Source organism: Oryctolagus cuniculus, chromosome 17 (genome assembly GCF_964237555.1).
Source record: "Oryctolagus cuniculus chromosome 17, mOryCun1.1, whole genome shotgun sequence".
NCBI lineage: Eukaryota > Metazoa > Chordata > Mammalia > Lagomorpha > Leporidae > Oryctolagus > Oryctolagus cuniculus.
In genome coordinates this window covers 19,164,493-19,191,889 of record NC_091448.1, presented here as the reverse complement: position 1 = coordinate 19,191,889, position 27,397 = coordinate 19,164,493, and the positions used below count along the sequence as shown (strand labels likewise).

At 51.0% G+C, this 27,397-nt stretch overlaps 1 protein-coding gene across 1 annotated transcript; it reads right to left on the bottom strand.

Moving 5' to 3' along the window:
* Window positions 1–1,226: 1,226 nt before the first annotated feature.
* On the bottom strand, window positions 1,227–27,397 carry LSM12 (LSM12 homolog). Its single transcript, XM_017349222.3, has 5 exons — window positions 27,165–27,397; window positions 25,295–25,428; window positions 5,056–5,165; window positions 3,576–3,702; window positions 1,227–2,867 (listed from the first exon to the last, which is right to left on the bottom strand). The coding sequence occupies exons 1-5, from the start codon at window positions 27,286–27,288 to the stop codon at window positions 2,775–2,777; spliced, it is 588 nt and encodes a 195-aa protein (XP_017204711.1). The 5' UTR covers window positions 27,289–27,397; the 3' UTR covers window positions 1,227–2,774.

Genomic DNA, 27,397 nt, shown 5'->3' with positions numbered 1-27,397 from the left:
GCACCCAAGTTCCTGGGCCACTGCCTGCTGCCTCCCAGGGGGTGCAGTGCAGGCAGATGGAACTGGAAGCAGAACCGGGGCTTGAGCTGTCACTCCAGTGTGGGATGCGGGCACCCAGCAGACTTAACCACCGTGCCAAGTGCCTACCCCAGGCATCTTAAAAATTTAGTACTTATTTTCATTTTATTTGAAATGCAGAGGGCGAGCTATCTTCCATCCACTGGCTCACTCCTCGAATGCTTGCAATAGCCTGGGCTGGACCAGGTCCAGCCAAAGCCAAGGAACCCGTAACTCCATCCCGGGTCTTCCACGTGAGTGGCAGGGATTCAAGTATCTGAGCCGTCACCACTGCCTCTCAGGGTGAAGCTGGAGTGAGAGTCCAGACCTGATTCGGGCTGTAGGTGTCCCAGTCTCCAGACGCTGGCACTGCCCTGCCCTGCGGCACCTCGTTTCTTAACCCTTCAGATCCCTGGCAGACGGGTATTACTCCCACATTCACAGCTGGGAGATCTAAGGCTCCTGCAGGTGGAATGACTCATCCAGTCACACGGTGAGCAATGGGGCTACGAGGATTTGAACCCAACTGTCTGTCTGCAAAACCTTTGTTCGGCACCTCGCAGTCCGCCTTACAAACCATTCTGAATCTACCTCTCAAGTTCCCCCACATCACTTCTGAAACGAAAACCAAGGAGTCGAAAGTGCTTCTTGCCCAAACCAGTTGAGCTCCACTCTCCCCACTCACAGACCCAGGGACTGCCGGAAGGGAAGGATGTGGGTTCCACGAGACACGGCTTCCCCCAGACTCACTGCTGCCCACTAAGTAAGCCAGCTTCACCTCTGTAATTCCACCTCAGGCTCCCCAGACCCTGCGAGGTGGTCTCCACGAGGCTGTATGTCCACGCCAGCTTCTGAATCAAGTTCGGAACAATGGCAGGTGAATTCGAAAGCTTACTCCTCAGCTTCCTGCCTCCGAACAGCTGGGCAATGAATGGTCTTGTGCCCGCATCCGTGCCCTTCTCTCCCCACATCCCACCCACACGCGGCTCTGACCCGGGGCTCCTTGGCAGATTACATACTTGGCACTGCATTTCTGAGTTCTTGGGGATGGAAAATGAGGGTAGAGAGCAAGAAGCAGAGAAGGTCAGGAAGAGGTCAAACGCGACAGACAACCCCACCTTAGCCCCTGCCTCTGGGGCCTCTGAGCACGCACAAACCCGAGACATGAGTGATGGTTAAAAAAATTTGGGTTTTATTGTTTTTGCTAAACAATACTAAAAAAAAATTTTTTTTTACTTTGAAGGCAGGGCTTGAATTATTTAATTTTGATCCATTTATTTAATTTTAAAAAAAAAAGGAAGGGGAAAGAGATCACGGCCAAAAAAATAGTAGTTACCCCCACCCCATCCCCAAAGCTCTAGCCAATCCCGTGAGCATCACCCCACCCCACTTGGCGCCTGACGCTCAGAGGGTGGCACGCCCGGCCCCTGACACTGCCCTTGAAGGCACAGGGCCAACGGTGCCAGTTTTGGCTCTCAGCAGGTTAGTCAAACCAGACAAACTGGTGAGCTAAAGTCCAAAAATTCTTTCCAGGTTTTCTGCCCATTGGCTGAGCACATACAAACTGCCATCAGCTTGTAAGACTGGGGGGGAGGGGGTTTAAGAGCAGGAGAGTGGCAGAGGAGAGAAGTCTAGGTCACCGGAGCCTCTTCCTGGGCTAGCGGCTCTGGATCCAGACTCAAAGAGAGGTCGCGGTGATGGACACCAAGTTTCTTGTAAAAGAAAACCATCCCTCGAGGAGGAGGAGCTAAGATGTGCCATGCAAAGAGTTCTTCCCGCAGAGGCACAGGAGAAAGGGCAGCGCGCGCTCCCAGCGGAGGGCGTGGCAAGGAGGCTCTTCTAGTACCATGAAGTAAGACAAGAGGCAGAGAGAATCCTGAGGTCTGGGCCAGATGTGAGACTGCTACACACAGGTCAAACTAAGAAGCCGTCAGGAACCCTCAAAGCCAAATCCCGGCTGCACACACTGGCTCTACAAAGTGCTGCAGGAGATTCAGGCTGTGAACCAGGTTGAGGTCAAGGTCACGCTGCCTAGCTGTGGGTGTTGGGGAGGGTATTACATTTTATTTTCAGAGGGATGAGGTGGGAAGAGTGGCCATGATCTAGTAAAAAGAGACCTGCAAGAAGCAGAAAATATTTAGAGAACATTTTAATATATATTTTCATATATATATTTAAAGTTAAGAAAAATAAAACTAATTCAAGCCATGCCCTGTGCAAAAAAAAAAAAAAAAAAAAAAAAGGAAAAGGGAAAGAAAAAGAAAACTTTAAAGTGAGACCTCTGCCTGCTGCTCTGGTCTCAACGTAAGAGTCACAGTCAGCTTGTTATTTTTATTTTGGAAGAAAAGATGTAAAAGTTTCTTTCAATCACTCAGAAGGCAAACGTAGCCACTTATAAAAACAGAACGGCAGGAACAGACTAGGAAGGGAAAGGCAGGAGGGAAAATAAAATTAACAAGGTGACTGTTCCAGGAGGGCTGTGAAAGGACATGGTGGACCGAAGTCTGTTAGTCAAGTAATGATTCAACTTTTAAATTACTCTCTTGTTCTTTTTTGTTGGGTGTTTTGTTTGTTCAAGTCTAAGATTTGGAAACGCTGACCCTCTGTTAACAAGAGCCAACAGGAAATACAGGATCCCTTCCCTCCCCCGGCCTGCCTCCGCCGAAGCCACCGCCCCTCGGGGCTGGATGCTGGGAGAGTCCTGGGCGCGTGTGGACTCAGGAGGACAGGGCAGCCTCCTTCTGTGGTTGCTGGGCTTGTGAGCGCTGCAGGATCTTTTGGCTTTCCACGTCTCTAAAATGCTTTTCAACCTGAAAGAGATCAAGGTGGCCAGTCAGGAAGGGAGGCCGGCAAGCAAATCTCCCCAACAATCTAGGCCAAGCTTGCGCAGAACCTGGCCTGCTTGGGCGCCTTCCCCTTGCTGTCTACAAGGCAGGCAGAGGCCTCTCTTCTCAGCCGCATTTTTTACAGCTTCAGCCAAATTAACCAGAAATTGAACATGCAAACTAAAATATAAAATAAAATGGAGATAACTATGACCCAGACTACTGCCCCCTTCCCACAGCTGCAACGGCAACCTATTCATTCCAGCCAGCTCCTCTAGCAAGGTGCCTGCAGCCAAGGGCCCAGCCTGGAAGGGACGAAGTATTGAGGCCCCAAATCATGGAATCACTGGACCACTTCCAAGAGCCCTGCGGCGAAGACCCCGAGGCGGAGCACTTCACCCCGCACTGTCAGTGGTCCCAGCCTCGTCAGGCCCCGGTCACAGCTGCAGAGCCCACAGTGCAGGGACACGAGGCAGGCACTGCAGCGGAAAATGCTGTTCTGACGCGCGAAGGTGAAGGCGACGAGCCCCCCACCCCACAGCACCCTTACAGCTGACGAGCCCCTCCCCCCCACAGCGCCCTTACAGCTGGCGAGCCCCTCCCCACCACAGTGCCCTTACAGCTGATGAGCCCCTCCCCCCCACAGTGCCCTTACAACTGGCGAGCCCCTCCCCCCACAGCACCCTTACTTACTATTTTGCGTACATGGCTCAGTGCACTCCCCTCTTTGCCTTTACAGTTTTCCACTTGATATGGGGGTGTAATAACAACTTCTTCCATGACTACAATGTTTTTTTCTTGCCATTTACAGTCTTTAATGCTGGAAGAGAGCAGGTGAAACGTTACCTCTTGGGGCATCCCACAGCTCCCGCCTGATGTAACTCCCGAAGGCGGGCCCAGGCTCTCAGGTCACCTAGCAGCCACAACTAGAAGCCAGCAGCCCGCAGAGGAAGAACAGCCAGAAACATTCCCTGGGCACCACTGGCTACGAAAGCAACGGAACGGATGCACGTCTATTCTGAGGACAGCCCACGAGTGTTACTCCAAAGCATCAGAGACCTGGAACCATGAAAAATGTGGCAGTTGCAGAAGTCCAAGCCAAATCCAGTTACACATCAACAAGTAAGCTCAGGCTACGGGTCCAACTGCGCTGGCAGCTGAGACAGAGCGCCCATCGTTTCTATCAAGGGGCACACAGCAAATGTTTTAGGCTTGGCAGGCCACGTCTCCATCACAGCCGTCTCTGTCCTCATGTGCCAAAGCTGCTACAGAGCACCCATAAACACATGCGCAGAGCTGGCCCACTGGCACGTTTTCCAGCCCTTGGCCCCGGGAGAAGCAGAAAGGCAGGACAAATGCCCCATCTTACGGCGATCCGCCCTCTGCTCCCCACCACTCACAATGGCAGCTGCTCCTCAGACTGGTTCCCCTCAACCAGCAGACAGCTGGGCACCTGCCAGGCTGGGAAAACCCTGTCTAGTTCACACGTGGGGAAGCCCAGGGCAGCTGATGCGAACAGAGTTCCTTCACACACCTGAAAACGCTCAGACACACCACGGCCTCTAACGGCTCTGATGCCAGCTGCCATCTGTGCACTGGGCCAGGCTGGTGAGCCAGGGTAACAGACGGCAGCGGGAGCTAGCGGGGATGTCAAATGTCCCAGCTTTGCAGCAGCCAGGGAAGCCAGGGGAGTCCAATGACCTCTGCTGTGACAAAATGTCTTTTAGGAGGTGGTAAGAAGGTGGCCTTCTGTTCTCTAACTCCCTGTGTGCATTCCAGTGCACAACTGGGAAAGTGCTGTAGATAGACTTTCCCTTTATAAAACCACTATCAACTTTTAGAGAAGGCGCAGAAACAAAACAACAAGAGAAAGAGATCACTAGCGATAACCAGGGACCACAAGACCTGAAGGGTACTCTTAAGGGTAATTTAATCCAAAAGTAGGATTTGCCGGCGAGAACTGAAGCCCAGAGAAGATACGTGACCACAACCACACTATCCTGTGCAGAACAGGAGGAACCATCACCCCCATCTCTGGCTGCCTGGCTACTGCCAATGCAGCCCCCGGTCTCGCCAACAGACTTCCAGGCAGACAACCGCCCGAAGGCTGCCGGCACACAGCTCAGCCAGGCAGCCTCCCCCGGGGACGAGGGACCCGCGCTCCCCAACTCACGTCTTGTGGATGGTCTGGAAGAGCTGCTGGCCCTCTAGGGAGACGCCAGCACTGATTGCATAGGCCTGGCTCAGCTTCTCTTCCTTCTCCGTCCGCGCTTTGCTGGCAAGCTGAGGTGGGGGAGAGGAAAGAGACTCAGAGACGCATTCACCACCGTCCTGCCTGATTGGCAGCTCCAAGCCGACGAGAGAGGCCACGAGAGAGCAGTGCGGCAGATTCGGGCTTCTCAGAGTTCAAAGGTGAAACAAACAGCAAACCCCACGACATACCTGAGCAGTGACTGCTGCTTCCCAGCCGACACCCCTGCCCCCTCCTGTACTTACTGAGCGTCTGCCACGTGTCACCTGTGTCGCTACGCTAGGTTAGAGACACCGTGAGGATGGGTGAGGGAACAAAGGCCTCAGCAGGAAGCTGGGACAGTGTAGTGCTGGCAGACAAAGCAGGACGACAGCACGCAACATGACGGGGGCTGTTGGTTGGAAAAGTTGGTCAGAGATAAAATGCGTTTATTGCTGTCTGAGAGAGTTAAGGGTTTCTGTCAACTACTGCGTCAGCAGTGCCTCTACCGGACAGAACGTGAGGCTTCTGAGCCCCGACCTGCCCAGCGGCATTCCGTGAGCTCACGGGGCAGCACGTAGGCACCTAGGCCTCGAGCACCTAACCACAGATACTGTCCACCTTCATTGGAGCCGATGGCAACCCTGTAGTGCTCTCCAGGAAAGGGAATGGGCTGAATTCCTTTACTGCCCTCTGCTGGAATAATCACGAACTGCCCAAAAGAAGCCCTAGCAAATTCTGGAAGTCTACTAACACTTGGGAATTCCTCCTGCCAGGGTGCGTACCTGTCACTCCCCTGGCCCTGGAGCACACTTCTCATTCCCACCCACACTACTAGCTGCCAAAGACCCCGGAAATATAAATCTTTTTGAGCGTGAGACGAAGAAATGCATGGGACACGGCAGTTAGAACTAGAGAGGCTGACAGCACCTCAAGCAAATGACCTGGGGAATTTCCAGACCATAGAGATCCACAGCTGCAGATGACGACGGTGCCACACAGTATGCAAATACACGGCCAGGCACATGTGACCCACAACCTATCCCCAAACAAATACAAAGAGGGGTGATCCCTCCAGCAAGTCCCAAGATGCCTGGAATGATTAAAGGCTGCAATCTGCTTCTACAGTGATCCTTCAAGCCATAAACCAACACAGTTCTAAGGTGGGGGGGGGGGGGATAGACAAAGCATCTGGTTCTTTACTGACAAAAGCAGCACTTCATTAGGGCTTGGGTTTGAGTGTAAAGAAGAGGAAGTCTTCCGTGAGGTTCTGGGGAGCTGGGCTGGCTCACAGACTGTCTGGGATGGTGGGGTGGGGGAGCTCAGAAGGGTGACCTCCCTCCCTACGGGGAAAGAAAGACAAAACTGCTCCTGCCTCGCTGTGGCCTCCTGGACGTGGACAGAGGCACACAGCACCACAGTATCTGACAGGACGTGGACGGGGCACACGGCACCAGTATCTGAGTAACCTTTCAAGGCTGGCTGCCTCTCTGGCCTCATCAGGCTACGATTCGGCAGAGAAATAAACGCACAGCGTTGACAGCACTCCAAGCAGCAGCAACTCCAACTGTAACAAGAAAGCCTCATGGCCTGAACACACACAGCTCCTATGGAAAGAGAACTGCTGATATTTTAAGCAAAACAAGCAACGCTTACTTAAGCAACAAGAAAACCCTGGTAACAAGGAGGTTCCTTGAGTCTTGCTTTCCAAAGGCTGCCTTAGAAATCTGGAGTCTCCAAGGAAAGCAGGAAAATCCGGAGGGTAGCAGAGCTCCTGGGAAGCAACGAGTGGCCAGGCAGTCAGGAGTCTCAATCCCTCCTAAAAACACGTATCCCTGAAAATCAAAAAAACCCCACGCCGACAGTGGCCCTAACAAAGCTGCTTTTATAAAGCTTGTGTAGACTAGTCAGAGTAAGATGTCCTCATCAGCCACATCACAGCCTAAACACATACTGCCCATTCAGTAGGAGAGGAGCTGGCTCAGGAAACCAGGCGTCTATGCAGAATGTTTAAGAATGGAACTGACAAATGAAGCTGAAAGGGAAAAACAAAAGGCTGGGGGAGGAACCACTTTTGAAATTTTTCCAGAAGCAAAATAAAAATAAAATGGATATAAATCTCACCCACAGTGATTGTTTAGTTTAGACAGAACGAGTGACAGCTGATATGTTGGGTATAGAACACCGATGCCAGAACACACCTCCTGCCCCTCTCGCCCAAAATGCCACCGTGCAATCTCCTCTAGACTCTGAAAGCAAAGGAGACGGCCCAGGTGATTCTCCATTTGTAGCCAGAACAAACAGAACCCAGTGCTAAATGATGCTAACGGCCTGACTGGGAGTCGGCAGAAAAGCTGGCCACACGTTCCCGTTCACCTCCACATCCCCGCTACCCTACTTGCACCTGCGACTGTTTCAGGGGCCTGGACTCACTGCAAACCCGAAACCCCCAGTTGTCAGGTTATAGGCGTTCTTTTTTTTTTTTAAAGATTCATCTATTTGTTTGAAAGGAAAAGTGGCAGAAAGAGAAGGAGACAAAGTGATCTTCTATCTGCTGGTTCACTCCCCAAATGCCTGCAACAGCCAGGGCTGGGCCAGGCCAAAGCCAGGAACCAGGAGCTCCTTTCTGGTTTTCATCCGGGTGGCAGGAACCCAAGTACTCTGAGCTATCCTCTGCTGCTTTCCAGATGAATTAGCAGGGATTACCAGGGCAGGGGCGGGGTCACAAAGCCTGACTCCACAGGGGGTCTTTCCATTCTGAAAAACTGCTTTGGAAAGTTGTACCACAGAGTTAACTTCTTCCACAGACAGCCTCACAAAGAGAAACCACCAATGTGGTTTCTCCTCACACCTGGGGGTCAGGGGTAGGCCTTTGGCTTAGCAGCTGAGATCCCCACCTCCCACATCAAAGCACCTGGGTCAAATCCTGCACTCTGGCTCCTGGCTTGAGCTTCCTACTACGCAGACCCTGGCTCCTTCGTAGGAGGCCTGGATTGGATTGTGTTCCTTGCTCCAAACTTCCACCCCAGCCCAGCCCCAGCTCCTGTAGGTATTTGGGAAGTAAGCCAGCACATGGGAGCTCTCTCAAAATATTAAAAAAAATTTTTTTTGCCGGCGCCGCGGCTCAACAGGCTAATCCTCCGCCTAGCGGCGCCGGCACACCGGGTTCTAGTCCCGATCAGGGCGCCGGATTCTGTCCCGGTTGCCCCTCTTCCAGGCCAGCTCTCTGCTATGGCCCGGGAGTGCAGTGGAGGATGGCCCAAGTGCTTGGGCCCTGCACCCCATGGGAGACCAGGAGAAGCACCTGGCTCCTGCCATCGGATCAGCGTGGTGCGCCGGCCGCGGCGGCCATTGGAGGGTGAACCAACGGCAAAGGAAGACCTTTCTCTCTCTCTGTCCACTCTGTCAAAAAAAAAAAAAAATTTTTTTTTTTAATTGGTAGTTAGAGGGGGAAGGAGATTACCTTTTTATTTTCGGGCATGAACACACACATAGAATGTGCATAAGCTTTCTTTTGAACAGCAAATAATGACCACTCTACCCTCAACTGTCATACGAATCTAAATTTTCCATATACTTTTGTAAACAACTATGTATCTACAAACAGTCCACTTATTTCCAGTTGGTCAGTTCACGGCTGTTGTTAAACTGCCCTAAAAGCTGCCCACAGCAGACACGGTGCAGGGTGTCCTTTCAGGTTGAGGAGGCCATCAGGACCACAATGTTCTTTAACCCAATGGCTGTCACCCACATATTCACAATTTTTTTTTAATTGTATTTATTTATTTGAAAGAGTCACATAGAGAGAGGAGACGCAGGAAAAAGAGAGGTCTTCCATCCACTGGTTCACTCCCTAGTTGGCCGCAACAGCTGGAGCTGCGCTGATCCAAAGCCAGGAGCCAGGAGCTTCTTCTGGGTCTCCCATGTGGGTGCAGGGGCCCAAGACCTTGGGCCATCCTCTACTGCTCTCCCAGGCCATAAGCAGAGAGCTGGATAGGAAGTGGAGCAGCCGGGGCTTGAACCAGCACCCATATGGGATGCCGGCTCTGCAGGTGGCGGCTTTACCTGCTATGCCACAGCACCAGCCCCACATATACTCACTTTCAATGCCAACAAGTTAGCCAGGTGCTGGCCTTGCTACCACTCAAAACTGAAGTATCCCAAAGTCGCTGCCTGCAGCACTGGCATCCCATACAGGAGCCAGTTAGAGTCCTGGCTGCTCCTCTTCCAATCCAGCTCTTTGCTATAGCCTGGGAAAGCAGCGGAAAACGGCCCAAGTGCTCGGGCCCCTGCGCCAGCATGGGAGACCTGGAAGAAGCTCCTGGCTCCTGGCTTTGGACCAGCCCAACTCCAGCCATTGCAGCCATTTGGAGAGTAGACCAGCAGATGGAAGACCTCTCTCTCTCTTCCTCCCACCCTCCCTCTGCCTCTTAAATAAATAAATAAATCTTTATTAAAAAAAAAAAATGAAGCACTAAGTGGTTAGCATCTCAAATAATAAAAGACACCAAGTTTAAGAATACACTGGGTTCAGACAAACCAAGTAGCACAAACCTACTTCATCTCTGTCACTAAGGTGTCTGCGGCTTAACCAAAACGACCGCATGTGACAACCAGTGTTTTACCTGCTCCCTTCATGTTGTACAATTCCCAGTGGAAAAACAGAACTCCTTATCTACTAACTACTGCTTCCTCCGGCGGCCATTTTACATGCACCGCCTTGATGTGGGCAAAGGGGAAAAGCACATCAACGTCCAAAGCTTCTAGTCACACCTGCTGCTGGTATTGGAAGTGAGGGGCTCGTCTCTTCCTGCACTCCAGCCACAACAACAACATCCAAGCAATGCGCACTTCACCTTGTTATTCAGTCCCCAGCTGAGCCAGCACAGGTGCTGTGGGGACCCCCAGAGGGATTCCTTCCGCAGGGCTGATACAAGAAGGCAGAGCCCAGACAGCAACCTGCGGGATGTGACCTACTGACTCCAACAAGCCTCTCTGACTCTGTCTTCTGAGTAGCACACTGTCCAGCCAGCTGCCCTAACTGCAGCTGCCGCCCGCAACTGCCCATGCTGCCTGCAGGCCCAGCGGGGCCGAGCGATGGCAGGGCAGCGTGGTTACCAACAAGTCATCCTCAGGGCCCTGGCTTGCTCCTGCTGCTTTAAATCTGGGGCAGGCTCTTAGAAAGCTCTCATTCTTAGCCAGCAACAAACAGGCTCTCAAACAGTTCTAACAAATACCAGCATCTCCAAGTCTCCCTGTTCCCTGGCTGAACGCACCTGCTGGGAAGCTGCTAATAAAATCCTCAGATAGCTGGGAACTCAAAAAGCTGCAGGACCCCACTTGAAGCTGTGCCCTAGAATACATAACGACGAATCAAGCGAGAACGGTCGAGCCAAAGACTGACAGTGAGCGCTAAAATTCTAAGCCAACCTCAGCTGAGTAAGAGTTTACACCTTGCCTTGCTAGACACCAAGCTACACAATTTACATATACGAAACAATCAATCCTCACAATTCTTGAAATAGGGACTGAAATCATTCCCACAACCCAAAAGGGTACAGTGTGGATTTGAACCCAGGCAACTGGATTCCACGGCATGCACTTAATCACCACACTACACTTAGGCAAGTCCACCTATGGGAAGTGAGGCCCACTTAAGGTTGAAGACATAAGCCAATAACGATAGGATTATTTCCCAGATCCATGCTCTTCTGATGTTCCAAGACTAGAGAAAGTCAGTCAAACAAGTCTCCTGCATGTGAATGCTGGGACACGTTAAGAGCTTAGCTGGGGCCTGGCACTGTGGCACAGCGGTTAAAGCCACAGCCTGCAGTGCAAGCATCCCATGAGGGCGCCAGTTCGAGTCCCGGCTACTCTACTTCCAATCCAGCTCCCTGCTAATATACCTGGGAAAGCAGAAGATGGCCCAAGTCCTTGGGCCCCTGCACCTGCATGGGAGACCCGATGAAACTCCTGGCTCCTAGCACAGTCCCAGCTATTGCAGCCATTTAGGGAGTGAACCAGAGGGTGGAAGATCTTTCTCCTTCTCTCTAACTCTGCTTTTCAAATACATAAATAATTTTTTTAAAAAAACAAGGAGTTTAGCTATGATGAAAAATACTGCAAATCCACAGGGCACATTACTGCCCCCATCTCTAAGAGTACACAGAATACTTGTAAAAACCATCACACTGCTACCGCACAATACAGAACCAGATTCAAGTCACAGTCAGCACACAGTATAGGCAAAATTTCATCTTCAACCCAGTTTATAACAAAAAACCTGGAAATCAGCCAAGTCAGTAGTTTTTGTTGGTTATCTGTAATCATGTCATGAAATACTACTCAGAGCTACAAACAACAACTGAGCCTACTGGGCACCAACAGAGTAACTTCCTAGTCCTGTGACCCTGAAACCATATTGCCGTCAAGCCCACCATGTGGCTCTGCCAGAGAGAACACTGGCTGGGATAAATGCTGAAATCTGACCTCAACAATCTGGCTCCAGGAACATCCACTGAAATTAACTTCAAAGGAGCCATGTCCCAGTGTGGCCCGGGCCGCACCACTACGGAGACGAGAAAGCACGAGGCGAGCCATCAAGCACTGCGTGAACACCAGAGAACGCTGTAACAGCATCAGTACAGAGAAGGCGGCGTTTGGGTCATTTCAGAAACATCGGCACAAGCCAATGAGCTCACACTGCCTCAATGTTACCACATAAACTGGTTACCAACAGGAAGAGGAACACACCTGCCATCTCACTGAGTTCCCCATCTTCTGGTTTTACTCTGTAAGTCGCTAAAGGGGCCGAAAGAGGCCATCCTCCCAAAAATAACCAGAAAAAGTTGAAAATGCCTTTAATTTCATCATCCAAATGGGAGGCCCCTTGTGTGGAGTAACAAAGCCGATTTTATTAGTGACAGAGCCATGTTCTGTTTCTCCTGGGCTCCAGCTCAATCCCCTGCCCACCACTCACCAGATGCAGCAATCCGAGCAAGACATGCAACCTCTCCTGAGACTCAGTCTGCTCGTCTGTGTGCTGGAACATATCCCAAAGGGTGATGTTGGAGTTTGGCAAAATACACACATAAAGCCCTAAAACCAATACTGACACTTAACACACAAAAGCACATGAAGTGGGGCTGGTGCCTGCAGTGCAGCATCCCATAAGGCCCCAGCCTGAGTCCCACTGCTCCACTTCTGACTCTGCTCTCTGCTGTAGCCTGGGAAAGCAGTCAAAGATGGCCCAAGTGCTTGGGCCCCGCACCTGTGGGAGACCCAGAAGAAGCTCCTGGCTTCGGATCGGCACAGCTCCAGCCGCTGCAGCCAACTGGGGAGTGAACCAGCAGATAGAAGACCTCTCTGTCTCTCTCTTTCAAATAAATAAATCTTTTTTAAAAAATTATGTGAAGTAACAGATACGTTAATTAGCTTGATTTATCCATTTCATAGTGTGATATATCCACACTAAAACATAACAACAGGGGCTGGCGCTGTGGCATAGCGGGTAAAGCTACCACCTGCAGTGCCGGCATCCGATATGGGCGCCAGTTTGAGTCCCAGCTGCTCCACTTCTGATACAGCTCTCTGCTATGGCCTGGGAAAGCAGTAGAAGATGGTCCAAGTGCTTGGGCTCCTGCATCCATGTGGGAGACCCGGAAGAAGTTCCTGGCTTCAGATCAGCGCAGCTCTGGCTGTTGTGGTCATCTGGGGAGTGAGCCAGCAGATGGAAGACCTGTCTCTCTCTGCCTCTGCTCTGCCTCTCTGTAACTCTGCCTTTCAAGTAAATAAATAAATATTAAAAAAAAAAAAAAAAATAGTGATGGGGCCGGCATTGTGGCGTGGCAGGTAAAGCTGCCACCTGCAGCACCAAGAACATATGAGAGCTGGTTTGAGTCCCGGCTGCTCCACTTCCAATCCAGCCCCCCACTAATGCGCCTGGAAAAAGCAGCAGCAGATGGCCTAAGTCACTGGGTCCCTGCACCTGCTGGGAGACTGGGATAAAGCTCCTTGTTCCTGGCTTTGGCCTGGCCCAGCCCTGGCTGTTACAGTCATCTGGGAAGTGAACCAGAGGATAGAAGATATTTTTCTCTCTGCTTCTTCCTTTTTGTGACTCCAGCTTTCACCTGAGAAGGCAGCAAATGATTCAAATGCTTGGGGCCCTATCACCCACATGGGAGACCCGGATGGAGTTCCCAGCTCCTGGCTTCAGCTGTTGTGCATATCTGAGTGTACCAACAGATGAAGATCTCGGTCCCTCCGTCACTCTGCTTTTTTGAATAAACAAAGATTTAAACAAAAAACCACGAGCACTCTGGCACAGCAAGTTAAGCTGCCACCTGTAATGCTGGTACCAAATATGGTGACTGGTTCTGGTCCCCAAGAACCCAGCCACTCTACTTGCAATCCAGATTCCTGTTCACACACCAGGGAAAGCCGCAGAAGATGGCCCAATGGTATATGGGTCCCTGCCACCCCTATCTGAGTCCCAAATGAAGTTCCATGCTTCTGGCTTCAGCCTGACCCAGCCCCAGCTATTGTGGCCATTTGGAGAAGGAGCCATTTGGAGAGGGAGCCTGTGCACAGAAGATCTCTTTCTTTGTAACTCTGATTTTCAAATCAATAAATCTTTAAAGAAAAAACAAAACTGTTCCCACAAGTAACTAATGAAGGTCATACGCATCAGCCCAGCTTTTCAGTGCGCCCCAGCCTACCTTGCTGGGCGCTCGGCAGTGTGCGGATCCTTTCACTTTCCAGTGCAGGGACAGTCTGCTACGATCTCCAGGACAGTTTCTGATATTTATCTGTACCAGGCTGAAAGTTCCAGTTCTAGAATTTGCATTTGTTCTTTTCTCCACGCCTGTTCTCTGACAGGAAACGGAACCTTTCAGAACGACCCTCTCAGCGCAGGGGCTGACACTGCTTAGGGCCCCTGTGTCCTCGTCAGGGTACTTGGGTTCGTTTTACCTCTCTTCCCAATTCCGCTTCCTGCTAACGTGCACCCCAGGAGCAGGAGGTAGCAGGTGATGGCCCAAGTCCCTGGGTCCTTGCTACCCACATGAAAGACCTGGATTGAGGCCGGCGCCGCGGCTCACTAGGCTAATCCTCCGCCTAGCGGCGCCGGCACACCGGGTTCTAGTCCCGGTTGGGGCGCCGAATTCTGTCCCGGTTGCCCCTCTTCCAGGCCAGCTCTCTGCTGTGGCCAGGGAGTGCAGTGGAGGATGGCCCAAGTGCTTGGGCCCTGCACCCATGGGAGACCAGGAAAAGCACCTGGCTCCTGGCTCCTGCCATCGGATCAGCACGGTGCGCCGGCCGCAGCGCGCCGGCCGCGGCGGCCATTGGAAGGTGAACCAACGGCAAAAAGGAAGACCTTTCTCTCTGTCTCTCTCTCTCACTGTCCACTCTGCCTGTCAAAAATAAAAAATAAAAAATAAAAAAAGAAAGACCTGGATTGAATTAAGGGCTCCTGGCTTTGGCCTGGTCCAGCCTCAGCCGTTGGAGGCATTTGGAGAGTGAACCAATAGATGGGAGATCTCTCTCTGCCTTTCAAATTAAAAAAAAATTTTTTTTTTGAAAAATTAAGAATGTTCCTCTCTAAACACAATACCACTACTGACTTGCCATAAAGTTCTTATTTCCAACTGCCCCCAGGTCAAAATAGCCAAGTACAGCAGTGGCCATAACACACCTATGGCACAATTCTGCCAACCAGTCCCATGGGCTCAGCAACCTGCCTTTTCAGGTGGACAGCAACTCTCTCTACACCCCACGGTGCCAGCTCTCTTGGGAACTAAACCCTTGGCCTACCAAGGGCCCATTGAGTCACCTGGCTGACATGTTCTGCAGCCCAATCTGAGTCACGAGCCCTGGCCTGCAGCACTGCCATCTCCTACGACAGCTCTGGCAGGCTGACCCCCAAATTCTGCATGTCACTGAACCAAAGAGCCAGTGATTTCTTTATAACGGCACTCAATCACTCTCCCTCTCTGATCACATCTGACACCATGCCCTCACGCCCTCAGCCACTCAGCAGTGCCTGGCTGCCCTTTCTGCCTCCCACCTGCATCTTCAGGACACTCTACAAGAAAACAGCTGGCTGCTCAGAGCCAGAACCACATCTTACTGGTGGAGTCTCACCAGAGACTATGGCCTTGACAACATACTATAGCAAGTGAATCAATGTTATAGCCTTTTTTTTTTTTTGAAGATTTATTTATTTAAATTAAAGGCAAAGTTACAGAGAAGGAAAGAGAGAGATTGATCTTCCATTTGCTGGTTCAATCCCCAAATGGATGCATAGGCTGGGGTTGGGCCAGGCCAAAGCCAGGAGCTGGGAACTCCAACCAGGACTCCCCTGTGTGCAAGGACCCAAGGATTTGGGCCGTCCTTTGCTGCTTTCCCAGATGCATTAGTAGGGAGCTGGATGGGAAGTGAAGCAGCTGGGACTCGAACTAGTGCCTATACGGAATACCAGCAGTATGAAGCAGTAACTTAACCTGCAATGCCACAACTTCAGCCCTAAGTTCTAGCCTTTAGAAGCAAAAAAAGTTACATTCAACATAAATGTGTTTGTCCTAGATAAGTGATTATTTCCCTTCCCACATTTGCATACCTTCTGCTTCCTACCAAAATACACACACCTAAGCATAGGGTGACCAGGCCATCTCTGACTCTGGCCACATCTCAACACACCAGGGTCAAAATACAGCCAGGGGCCCAGCTAACTGGTTAGACCCATGAACAGAGGCAACAGAGCAGTAGTTATCAACTGCCCCAGGAATCTACTCATACTTCAGGTTTCACCCTCGAATCACCAAAAAGTCACAGTGAACCTTACCTGTGTAACTGGGAGAACTCAAAAAATAAAGTTAGTTCTCTCAGTCTGACATGAACCCTAAAGGTAAACTGACCAAGGTCAGTTTTCTTTAAAAGTGACTTTTGGGGGGGCAGGTGTTGTGGCACAACTTACAGGAGGGTGTCTGGTTTGAGTCCCAGCTACTCCAAGCTTCCAATTCCACTTCCTGCTAATGCACCAGGAGGCTGCAGAGGAGAGCCCAGGTCCTCGTGTCCTTGCCACGCTGTGAGAGTTCCTGACTCCTGGTTTCAGCTTGGCCCAGCCCCAGCTGGGGTGGCATTTAGGGAAGGAACCAGATGGAAAATCTGTTTCTCTCAGTCACTCTGCCCTTTAAATTAATAAAGCTTTAAAAAACAAAACAAAGGGGCCAGCGCTGTGGCATATTCTAACCCTAATAAGGTTAAGAATCCACCTGTGACATTGGCGTCCCACATGGGTGCCGGTTGGAGTCCCGGCCGCTCTACTTCCGATCCAGCTCCTCCTGATGGCCTGGGAAAGCAGCAGAGGATGGCCCGAGAGCTTGGGCCCTCCCACCCACGTGGGAGACTAGAAGCAGCTCCGGGCTCCTGGCTTTGGCCTGTTCTAGCTCTAGCCGTTGCGACCATTTGGGGAGTGAACCAGTAGATGAAAGACTCTCTCTCTCTCTCTCTCTCTCTGTAACTCTACCTCTCAAGTAAACACATAAATCTACAGAAACAAAACAAGTGAACTTTGTGAAAACATTCATGAAGAATGGATGAGCTAAGTCAAGAGTCTTGGGCACACTGGAGATCCATCAAATTCTCCATCAGGCTCATTCTCCTCTTCCCCTTACCGATGCCCAGATCTGAAAAGCAGTGCCGGAGATCAGGTTAGTGAGATGCCGCAAAAGCCAAAGCAGCTGCCAGGGTGTCTCCACCTGTTCCCCAACGTTGTAAAGGGAGGGCCCAACTCTGGGAAACAGGAGGAACTTGGAAGGGGACATCTGCTTTCAGAGAGGAGACTGACACCAGACTGTGACCCAACAGTGGTACAGCCAGCTGGCATCTTCCATGAGATACCTGCTATGGCTCGGACCCGGTATGCTCCCTTAGAGGTCCACATGCTGGAAGCTTCTTGCCCAGTGTGACAGGGTGGGGTTGGCAGAAGCTTTACAAGTTAGAGCCTAGTGGAAGGTATCCGATCACAGGGCCTCATCCTCATGAATGAATTAATGCTGGTGTTGCAGAATGAGGAATCTCAACGAAAAAACACTTTTAATTCTTTTACTTTTTCATCGTCTTAACTTTACCAAGCCCCTCCACCCCTAAGACCTATCTCCCAGATACCATTTTTCATTCAGTGGCAGCCAATTCATTCTCCAGTACCAGTGACCAACAATAAGCTCTCGGAATCTCTTCTCCCTGGTTCCACCTGATCACTCATTTTTTCCTGCTAATGAATAAATGGGGAATAAATGGAAAAATAAAGGCTGGCGCTGCACCTCCCCCTGCGGTGCCGGCACCCCGAGTTCTAGTCCTGGTCGGGGCGCCATATTCTGTCCCGGTTGCTCCTCTTCCAGTCCAGCTCTCTGCTGTGGCCTGGGAAGGCAGCGGAGGATGGCCCAAGTGCTTGGGCCCTGCACCTGCATGGGAGACCAGGAGGAGGCACCTGGCTCATGGCTTCGGATCAGCACAGCTCTGGCCATAGTGGCCATTTGGGGGGTGAACCAATGGAAGGAAGACCTTTCTAAAAAAAAAAAAAAAAAAAGAAAGAAAGAAAGGAAGGAAGGAAGAGAAAGGCTGACAAATCAGTGAGTATCCTGGTAAGAGGTGAATGCCTCTATTCTGTATTACCTGTGGATTTCAATTTTCCGTGCTTCATCTCTTCCTGCCCACCAGCCCCCACCTACATCTCCAGGAAAGTACCCCCCAGGGGCCACAGTTGTGATGAAGCAAGTTAAGCTGCTACCTGTGACCCCAGCATTCCATACAGGCACTGGTTCATGTCTCAGCTGCCCCACTGCCAGCCCAGTTCTCTGATAATGTGCCTGGAATAAGCAGCAGCAGATGGCCCAGGTGCTTGGGCCCTTGCCACCCACGTGGGAGAGGTCTTCCTCCAGGTGATGAAGGTCCTGGCGCCTGGCTTCGCAGCCATTTGGGGAGTAAACCAGCAGCTGGACGATCTCTCGGTATCTCTCTCTCTCCTATCTCTGTTAACTCTTTCAAATAAATACATAAATCTTAAAAAAAAAAAAAAGTATCATCCAACTCTGCAAAGTGATGACTTCCATCTCATTCAATGCACTGGAAGTGTCCATTAATGGAGACGGGCCTTGGCTGTGTCTGAGTTGCCACCCGAGATTCTGAGAGACAGAGAGCACAGCCTCCCAGGTTCTGACTGCTCATCTAACCACCAGGTCTCAGGCAGGTGCTCAATTAATGGCACCAATGACAACCCTCCTTTGGAAATTCAAGTAATTCTGGTCATCAAAAAGGGGTTTCTTAGTAACATCTTTTAAAGACATTGTACACTGGGTTTGGTATTTGGTGAAGAGGTTAAGATGCCTCTTGGGACAACGACATTCCTTATCAGAATGCCTAGGTTCAAGTCTAGACTCCGCTCTGACTCCAGCCTCCTGCTAGGATCACCCAGGGAGACAGCAGGTGACAGGCAAGTTCATGTGTCCCTGCCACCCACATGGAGACCCAGGTCAAGTTCTAGGCTCTTAACTTTGGTGTGGCTATCATGGGCATTTGGGGAGTGAGCCAGCAGAGTTTCTCTGTTTACACCTGTCCCTCTGCCATTCAATAAAAGGAAAATAAATTTAAAAAAATTTTGGGGCCTGGTGCTGTGGCACAGCGGGTTAAACCCCTGGACTGAAGCGCTGGCATCCCATATGGGCACCGGTTCTAGTCTCAGTTGCTCCTCTTCCAATCCAGCTCTCTGCTATGGCCTGGGAATGCAGTAGAAGATGGCCCGAGTCCTTGGGCCCCTGCACCCGCGTGGGAGACCCAGAAGAAGCTCCTGGCTCCTGGCTTTGGATTGGCGCAGCTCCGCCTGTTGCAGCCATCTGGGGACTGAACCAGCGGATGGAAGACCTCTCTGTCTCTACCTCTCTCTGTAACTTTTGTCTTTCAAATAAATAAAATAAATCTTAAAAAAAAAAATTTAAGACATAGATGCTCCACTTCCAATCCAGCTCCCTGTTAATGTGTCTGGGAAAGCAGTAGAAGATGGCCCAACTGCTTGGGCCCCTGCACCAACGCTGGGGACCCAGAAGAAGCTCCTGGCTCCTGGTTTTGGATCGGCACAGTTCCGGCCGTTGCAGCCATTTGGGAAGTGAACAAGTGGATGGAAGACCTTTCTCTCTGTCTGTAACTCCACCTCTCAAATAAATAATAAACAAAATCTTAAAAAAAAAAAAAAAAAAAAAACAATGACCTGGGTTCAAATCTCAGCTGTATCACTTAACAGCTGCATGACTTGAAGAGTGTACCTCATCCTCCGTGAGGCTCAGCTGACTCCTCTTGTGAGAGGACAACTGGATCCACACCACACAAACTCCTGTCATGAAAACACTAGTTCCTATGCTATTAGCCATCTCATCACCCTGCATGAGCCTTTTTGCTTTCTCCTCTAAAAGAAAACAAAAACTGTCTAACACACAAGCTGGTTGTAAGGATGAAATGTGCCAAGGCTCTTTATGAACATAAAGCACTAGGAAATCCTGGGCATAGTCCCCAGCACAGCTTACCCTAATGTCTTGTGCAAAATATGTTTTCAGGGAAACATGTCAGGCCCAGCGGTTAAGACACTGGCATCTCACACCAGACAGCTGGGTTTCAGTCCTGGCTCCGCTCCCGACTCTGGGAAGCAGCAGGTGACAGCCTCGGTGGCTCGGTCCAGAAAACTGGGAGCACTTTACAGGGGAGCATGTTCCTGTGGGGAAGGTTCAGCTAACATCGCACTGCTGGGGACACACATAAGGCTTCTTGGCATGCAGTGAATCACCAATCAGAAGCAAAGCAGGGGGCCGAGGTTCTGGCACAGTGGGTTAAGCCACCTGTTGCCAAGCCAAAAAGGGTTCCTGTCCCAGCTGCTCTGCTTGCAATCGAGCTTCCTGCTCATGTGCCTGGAAAGGCAGGAGATGATGGCCTAAGTATTTGGGTCCCTGCCACTCACGTGGAAGACCGGGATGAAGCTCCTGGTTTCAGCCTGGCCCAGATCTGTCCGTCGTGGCCATTTGGGGAGTGAACCAGAGGATGAAAAAGCTTTCTCTTCATCTCTCCTCTCTGAGCTCTTTCAAATAAATATTTTAAAAATAGGCTGGCCCCACGGCTCACTAGGCTAATCCTCTGCCTTGCAGCGCCAGCACACCAGGTTCTAGTCCTGGTCGGGGCGTCGGATTCTGTCCCGGTTGCCCCTCTTCCAGGCCAGCTCTCTGCTGTGGCCAGGGAGTGCAGTGGAGGATGGCCCAAGTGCTTGGGCCCTGCACCCATGGGAGACCAGGAGAAGTACCTGGCTCCTGCCATCGGATCAGTGCGGTGCGCCGGCCGCAGCGCGCAGGCCACGGCGGCCATTGGAGGGTGAACCAACAGCAAAGGAAGACCTTTCTCTCTGTCTCTCTCTCACTGTCCACTCTGTCTGTCAAAAAAAAAAAAAAAAAAAAAAAAAGAGGAGGGGCTGGCACTGTGGCATCCCAGGTAAAGCCACAGTCTGTAGTGTCGGCATCCCATATGGGTGCCAGTTCGAGTCCAATCTAGGTCTCTGCTGTGGCCTGGGAAAGCAGTAGAAGATTGCCCAAGTGCTTGGGCCTCTGCACCCACATGGGAGACTGGGAAGAAGGTTCAGGCTCCTGGCTTTGGATTGGTGCAGCTCCAGCCATTGTGGCCTTTTGGGGAGTGAACTAGTGGAAGGAGGACCTTTCTCACTGTCTCTCCCTCTCACATCTGTAACTCTACCTCTCAAATAAATAAAATCTTTAAAAAAAAAAAAAATAAACAAATGAAAGCAAAATGGCTCACTTCCAAGAACTTGCTGAGCTATCATTAAGTATTTCCTTTAAAATGTAGGCACTGGGGCCAGCACTGCGGTGCAGTGGGTTAATCCTCCGCTTGCGGTGCCGGTATCCCATAAGGGTGCTGGCATCCCATATGGTGCAAGTTCTAGTCCCAGCTACTCCTCTTCTGATCCAGCTCTCTGCTATGGCCTGGGAAAGCAGCAGAAGATGGCCCAAGTCCTTGGGCCCCTGCACCTGCGTAGGAGACCCAGAAGTTGTTCCTGGCTTCGGATCGGCCCAGCTCCGGCCTTTGTAGCCATTTGGGGAGTAAGCCAATGGATGGAAGACCTTTCTCTCTGTCTCTCCTCTCACTACCTGTAACTCTACCTGTCAAATAAATAAAATCTTTAAAAATAAATAAAATAAAATGCAGGTGTTTTGTCCCAGAGGCTAAGACACCTGTGTCCTGTATCAGAGTATTAGCTGTAATAGTCAACTCACTCCTCACTCCAGCTTACTGCCAACACAGACTATGGAAGGCAGCAGTGACAGCTCAAGTGACTAGGTTCCTGTCACCCACTTGGGAGACCTGGATTTCACCTGGCTGCTCACTTCAGTACACCTAGCCCTAGCCATTGTGCGCACTGGGGGAGTGAACCAACAGACAGCGGCTCTGTCACTCTCCCTCAGCCTCTCAAATAAATAAAAATTTACTGAGCTTTAGAAGACAGCCCAAATCCTGGGGCCCCTGCAGCTGCGTAGGAGACTTGGAAGAAGCTCCTGGCTCCGGATTGGCAAAGCTCCAGCCGTTGCGGCCATCTGGGGACTGAACCAGCAGATGGAAGACCTGTCTCTCTGTCTCTACTTCTCTCTGTAACTCTTTCAAATAAATAAAATAAATCTTTAAAAAAAATTTACTGAGCTTACAAAAAAAATTAAGGCTTTCTGTCCCATTCCCTCCTGTGTCAGTACAGAAATATCCAGTTTGTCAACAATGTGAGCGCCTGATGGTGCCAAGCCCTGGAAGCTACCAGCGTGCAAATACCGCTCCCCAGCCTGCGGCATCCAGAGCTTCATGCTTCCAGCAAATTTCTTCCAGGCATCTTAGACTACTTTGGTTCCCTTCCACAAGCTTAACTCATCCTCCATCTTAAGAAAACCCCAGGTCTATGCTATTAGAGACAAGATGAACTTCTCCTGTCACTCAAGGAACACCTAAACAGCCACCCAGAGGAGCTGTTTGCAGTACCAGCCCAGCGGGCTCTCCCGAATTCTAAACGAACCTCAAGGAGATCTGGAAGGTTAGCTTCAAGGGAAAGTCTATGTAGCTTACACATAAACATCTCTGCAAACGGCAGAATGAATAAATGAAATCCAAAGATAACCCTCCAACCTAATTTTAGTTTTCAGTTTCTGACTCTTCTTCCCAGCAAACCTTTTCCAAGAGTTGGCAGGCGTCTTGGAGTAAGACAAGTGAAGATTTCTGTTACTCCCCAGCTCTCACTTCCTGCTGCTTTCTGAAGTAAACAAGTGGCTTACAACAATGGCAGTAACCAGCCTAAACTGACCAGCAGACAACAAATCCTAAAAGCAAAAATAATCCACCAACAACCAAGAGCTGCTTGTATCTGAGAGCAGACCTGACAGAACAGCTTCACAGCTCCCACTCGGCCACCCCACCCGCACGGCCCCAGCCCCTCTAGGAGGCGGCACCTGCGGGTCACGGCAGCAGAAATCCAGTATCTTTCAAATGTGAGAAAACCACTGCTCTTCCAGTTTCTGCCCTATGGTTAACTGAAGGCCCAGTGACTGACTCCTCGTACCCTGTGAATACCAAAGGAAAACTTTCAGACTCTTTTTCCTCTTTAATGTACTGGGAATAAATAATTTCATTTCAAACCTTTTAAAAATTTCATAAGCTAACAAAGAACTCTCCAAGAACTCCTATGCTTTGGTAGGAGGTAACTAAGCCATGGGTTAAAAACTCAACGTTTCCGATGTTGTGGCATAGCGGGTAAAGTCACCGCCTGCAGTGCCGGCATCCCATACGGTCGCCAGTTCTAGTCCCAGCTGCACCACTTCCAATCCAGCTCTCTGCTGTGGCCTAGGAAAGCAGTAAGATGGCCCAAGTCCTTGAGCCCCTGTACCCGAATGGGAGACCCAGAGGAAGCTCCTGGCTTCGGATCAGTGTGGCTCCAGCCATTGCAGTCAATTGGGGAGTGAACCAGCAGATGGAAGACCTCTCTCTCTGTGTAACTCTGACTTTGAAATAAATAGATGAATCTTAAAACAAACAAACAAACAAAAAAACTCAAGGGCCAGCACCGCGGCTCACTAGGCTAATCCTCTGCCTGCAGTGCCGGCACTCCGGGTTCCAGTCCCGGTTGGGGCGCTGGATTCTGTCCCGGTTGCCCCTCTTCCAGGCCAGCTCTCTGCTGTGGCCCGGCAAGGCAGTGGAGGATGGCCCAAGTGCTTGGGCCCTGCACCCCATGGGAGACCAGTAGAAGCACCTGGCTCCTAGCTTCGGATCGGCACAGTGCGCCGGCCATAGCAGCCATTTGGCGGGTGAACTAATGGAAGAAGACCTTTCTCTCTGTCTCTCTCTCTCACTGTCTAACTCTGCCTGTCCAAAAAAAAAAAAAAAAAAAAAACACCTCGAGGCTTCAAGGATGGAAAACCCTGGATGTGACAACAGCCTTCAACATGAAAATCAAGACCCCTCCCAATCTGTGCCATTGCTGAAAAGCGTGCAGTCTGCCCCTGTGAAGAGAAGGGAGCTCCAGGCCTGAGGCAGCTGCACCTGCTACCCTCCACCGTTTAGCGCTTCCTCACCTGGCTGTTGAACTGTAGGGGACAGATCACCTTCCCCACAGTGCAAGAGAATATTCACTGTTATGAGACTTCTCTAGAGGGAAAATCTCCCAAGAAACTTAACTAAGGCAGGCAGCTGCTACTAACGTTCATTCTCCTCCAACCAGTACGAAGGCGCCTACTCTGAGCAAGGCCCTGCGTATTCAGTAGTGAACGCAACAGGCACGGTTCCCACCCTTGTGGAATGGTCTGGTGAGACAGACTCAGAAGAGTAAACGACGTGTAAGCACAAAAAGGCTACAAAGCGGGTCATCTGAAGCCCCTCCAGCGTCGGAGACCTCTGCACAGGCTTCCCAATGTGCAGCAGCAGCTCCCCCCTCCCCTCCCAGTGTCCCAGCTGGAAGCTTAAATGATGTGGTCACCTCAGCTGTGAAAGACAAGGTACTAGGAGAAAGAATGACAGGGGCAAATTGCTGTAGCCTGGGTGATCAGCGAAGCCTTCTTAGAAGAGGCGCCATTTAACCTGAGTCCTGATGGAGAGGACTCAGGCATTCCTTACGGAAGAGCGTGTCATGGCCAGCGCTGTGCCGTACTGGGCTAAGCCTCTGCCTGCAGTGCCGACATCCCATATGGGCACTAGTTTGAGTCTCAGCCGCCCCACTTCCGATGCAGCTCCCTGTTAATGGCCTGGGAAAGCAGTAGAGAATGGCCCAAACACTTGGGCCCCTGCACCTATGTGGGAGACCCAGAAGAAGCTGCTGGCTCCAGGCTTCGGATGAGCCCAGCTCCGGCCACTCCAGTCATTTGGGGAGTGACCCAGCGGGTGAAAGACGTTTCTATCTGTCTCTCCCTCCCTCTGTAACTCCATCTCTTAAATAAATAAATAAATGTAAAAAAAAAAAAAAAAAAGAAAGAAAGAAAGAAAGAGCAGTCCAAGTACAGGTTACAACAGGGCTTGGGCATGAACTCCGTAACATGACCTCCGGCTGAACTGAGGAGTCAACGGTGTCTCGGGGTATTTATGAAATGCATGAGGTCTGTATACCTTAAGTAAACAGCTTCTAAGAAAGGATCCCAGAGATCAGTCTGTTTATGCAAGATTAAAACACTCTAAACATTTGTGTTAAACCTCAAAATTCAAAGACAAAAATGAAACTCTAAGGCAATGGCTTTTTTAAGTCATGAATCCCTCTGAGAATATGAAACATATTCCAGGATCTGCACCCAAGAGACACACATGTTCATGTACGCAGAACCCCACATATACACAACCGCAGGAGCGGCACAGGCAACAGCCCCATCCAACCCCCCCACCACCAAATTTTCATGAATGGACTCCAGGCTTCAGGAAAAAAATAATAAAAAAGCCCCCTTTCCCAAAGGACAAAAGCAAGCTCTCAAGTCTATTTGGGCATTAAAATATTTCGACTGACAATATCCAGGAATAAAAAAGAAAAACTAAACAGAGACGACAGGCAACGTAGGCATCACCGAGAGTCAATGAGACATCTTTCCTACCATTTCGGGTGCCAGGCCTGCCCGTGAGTCCTTACCTTACTGACATTGAGTGAAGCTAGGGGAGGAGGGGTTTCTGTGCGGTCGTTAATAATTTCCACTTCTGAAACATACTGTAAGTTTATAAGCAAGATGTCTGCGTGGTTGGGCTTTCCGCTGGAAGAGGGACATTCTGGTGAGAAAATAGAGTTAAGGAAAATAGGGCAAGCAGAGGCACGGACACGTCCCAGAGGAGACACAGAATCACAACCTACACCGCGGGCGTAACGGGCATGCCACAAGCGAGAGGACCGGACAGAACCACAGCTCTCCTCCTGGGCCAATCTCAACCTGTCCCTTTCCTCCTGCCCAAACCCAAAAGTCTGCAAACTTCTCAAACCCAAATCGGAAGGCACAGAGGGGTTTCTGTCACCGTGTCTGCAGGCTTTTTAATGCCCTGTGTGCGCTGTCTGTTTTGAACCCATGAACCACAAAGAAGACCCAGAACCTTCTGTTCTTATTACAGTGCTTCCTATGGTGCTCTCTTTACTTTTTTCAAATTTGGGATTTCCCAATTTGCAGAGGAAAAAATACAGCACTGGAGAGGAAATTTACCTAAGGTGACCTCACTAGTTAATCTGTTCACTCATTCATCTGCTCATTCACTCTCCAACCACTTACTGAGGGCCTGCGACATGCCAATTAAAAACAGGGTATTTCCTCGTTCCAAGACCCTTCCAACGAAACCACTGGTGTAAAAGGCCTTATCTGCTCCAGGTATGACCTCTTGCCTAAAGAAATAAATACATCAAAAATAAAAGCGACTGCTGTTCTTGTAATTAGAGAGGACATCTTCCTAAGCTAGACACGTACACCTAGTGGCTAAATCAATTTAAACACTTGCCACCAAAGACAATAGCCTCAGTAGGAAACTTCATTTCGAAAGATGCCATAAGGGACTACTCCTCAAAAACAACAAAAATTCAAATAAACCCACCTGTAGCTCAAATTAAAGGGGACGCGGTGGCACGCTTATTCCAACCAGGAAGTGTTTGTTGCCAAGGCCGAGTTTACTGGATTAATTCAGAAATCATTTCCACCCCAAAGAAGCAGGCCGCCTTTTCCAGCGTACCACCCCTCGTTTCAGAAGGGAGGCTACTACAGTGGAGAAGCCGGGACTCCCGTGCTGACTGAGCAGGAGAAAATGAGCTCACCCTTTCACCTGGAACCCTCACACTCTTAAGCCCCCGGAAGAAGTGCAAGTTCTCGGTGGACCAGGTTTCCAACGTAAACCGCCCCCAAACAGCAACTGCAAAACGACCAGGCCACCTAAAGATCAGCCCACCCCACCGACGGCACCATGCACACACACGCACAAGCCCCAGCTCACACACAAACTGTCCTGCAGTTACCCCCTCTGCACGCAGGAGCCCCTGGGTCACCATCCCACCGCTCTCTCTAGGATCAGGTTCCCATCAGGGGACACCCCTTTCTAAATTCTATTCCCCTGCCCTTCCAGCAGCTCCTTACCTACACACCCCCTCCACCTTTGATTTAACCCGCCCCCCTTTCCATCCGGGCTCCGATCCCCGGCCCCCTCCCACTACCACCTCCTTCCTAAGCACGGTGTCCCCCTGACATAGTGTTCCCCCTCCGGAAAGCCAACCGCGTGTCAAAGCCCCCTCCACCCACCCGCCTTCGGTCGGGACCCAGCTCCCAGAAGGGTTGGGAGACAGGATCCCCAAAGCGGACCGAAGGGCCCGCGGGAGGGGGAGGGGAGTTCAGGGCCGTGCGCATGCGCCCCGGGCGCCGCGGTAGCCGGTCGCCCCTAGGCCCGGAGAGGGCCCCAGCCGCCGCTGTCGTCCCCCACCCCACCGCCGCCGCACCTACACGCCGGCCCGGCCTCGGGCTCCACGCAGGGAAGGATACTTAAAGCCAGCATTTTGGACTGGTAGTCGAAGGCTACCACCTCGCCTTGCAGCCGCTGCTCCTGGCACGTCCGGCACGACACCTGGCTCCCAACGCTGAAGTACTCGCCCGGAGGAGCCGCCATCTTGGGAGAGCAGCCGCGGCCGGCGGCGGCGGCGGCAGCAGCGGGCGAAAGCCGGGCCCCCAGTGTGCGCCGCGACGCACGCAGGGGCGTGCTGACGTCACACGTCTGG

Coding starts and splice junctions, on each gene's coding strand:
- LSM12 (XM_017349222.3), bottom strand. CDS start 27,288: ATGGCGGCTCCTCCGGGCGAGTACTTCAGCGTTGGGAGCCAGGTGTCG. Junction 25,429..27,164: donor GTCCAAAATGCTGGCTTTAA/GTATCCTTCCCT, acceptor TTTTCTCACCAG/AATGTCCCTCTTCCAGCGGA. Junction 5,166..25,294: donor CTTCACTCAATGTCAGTAAG/GTAAGGACTCAC, acceptor CCCCCACCTCAG/CTTGCCAGCAAAGCGCGGAC.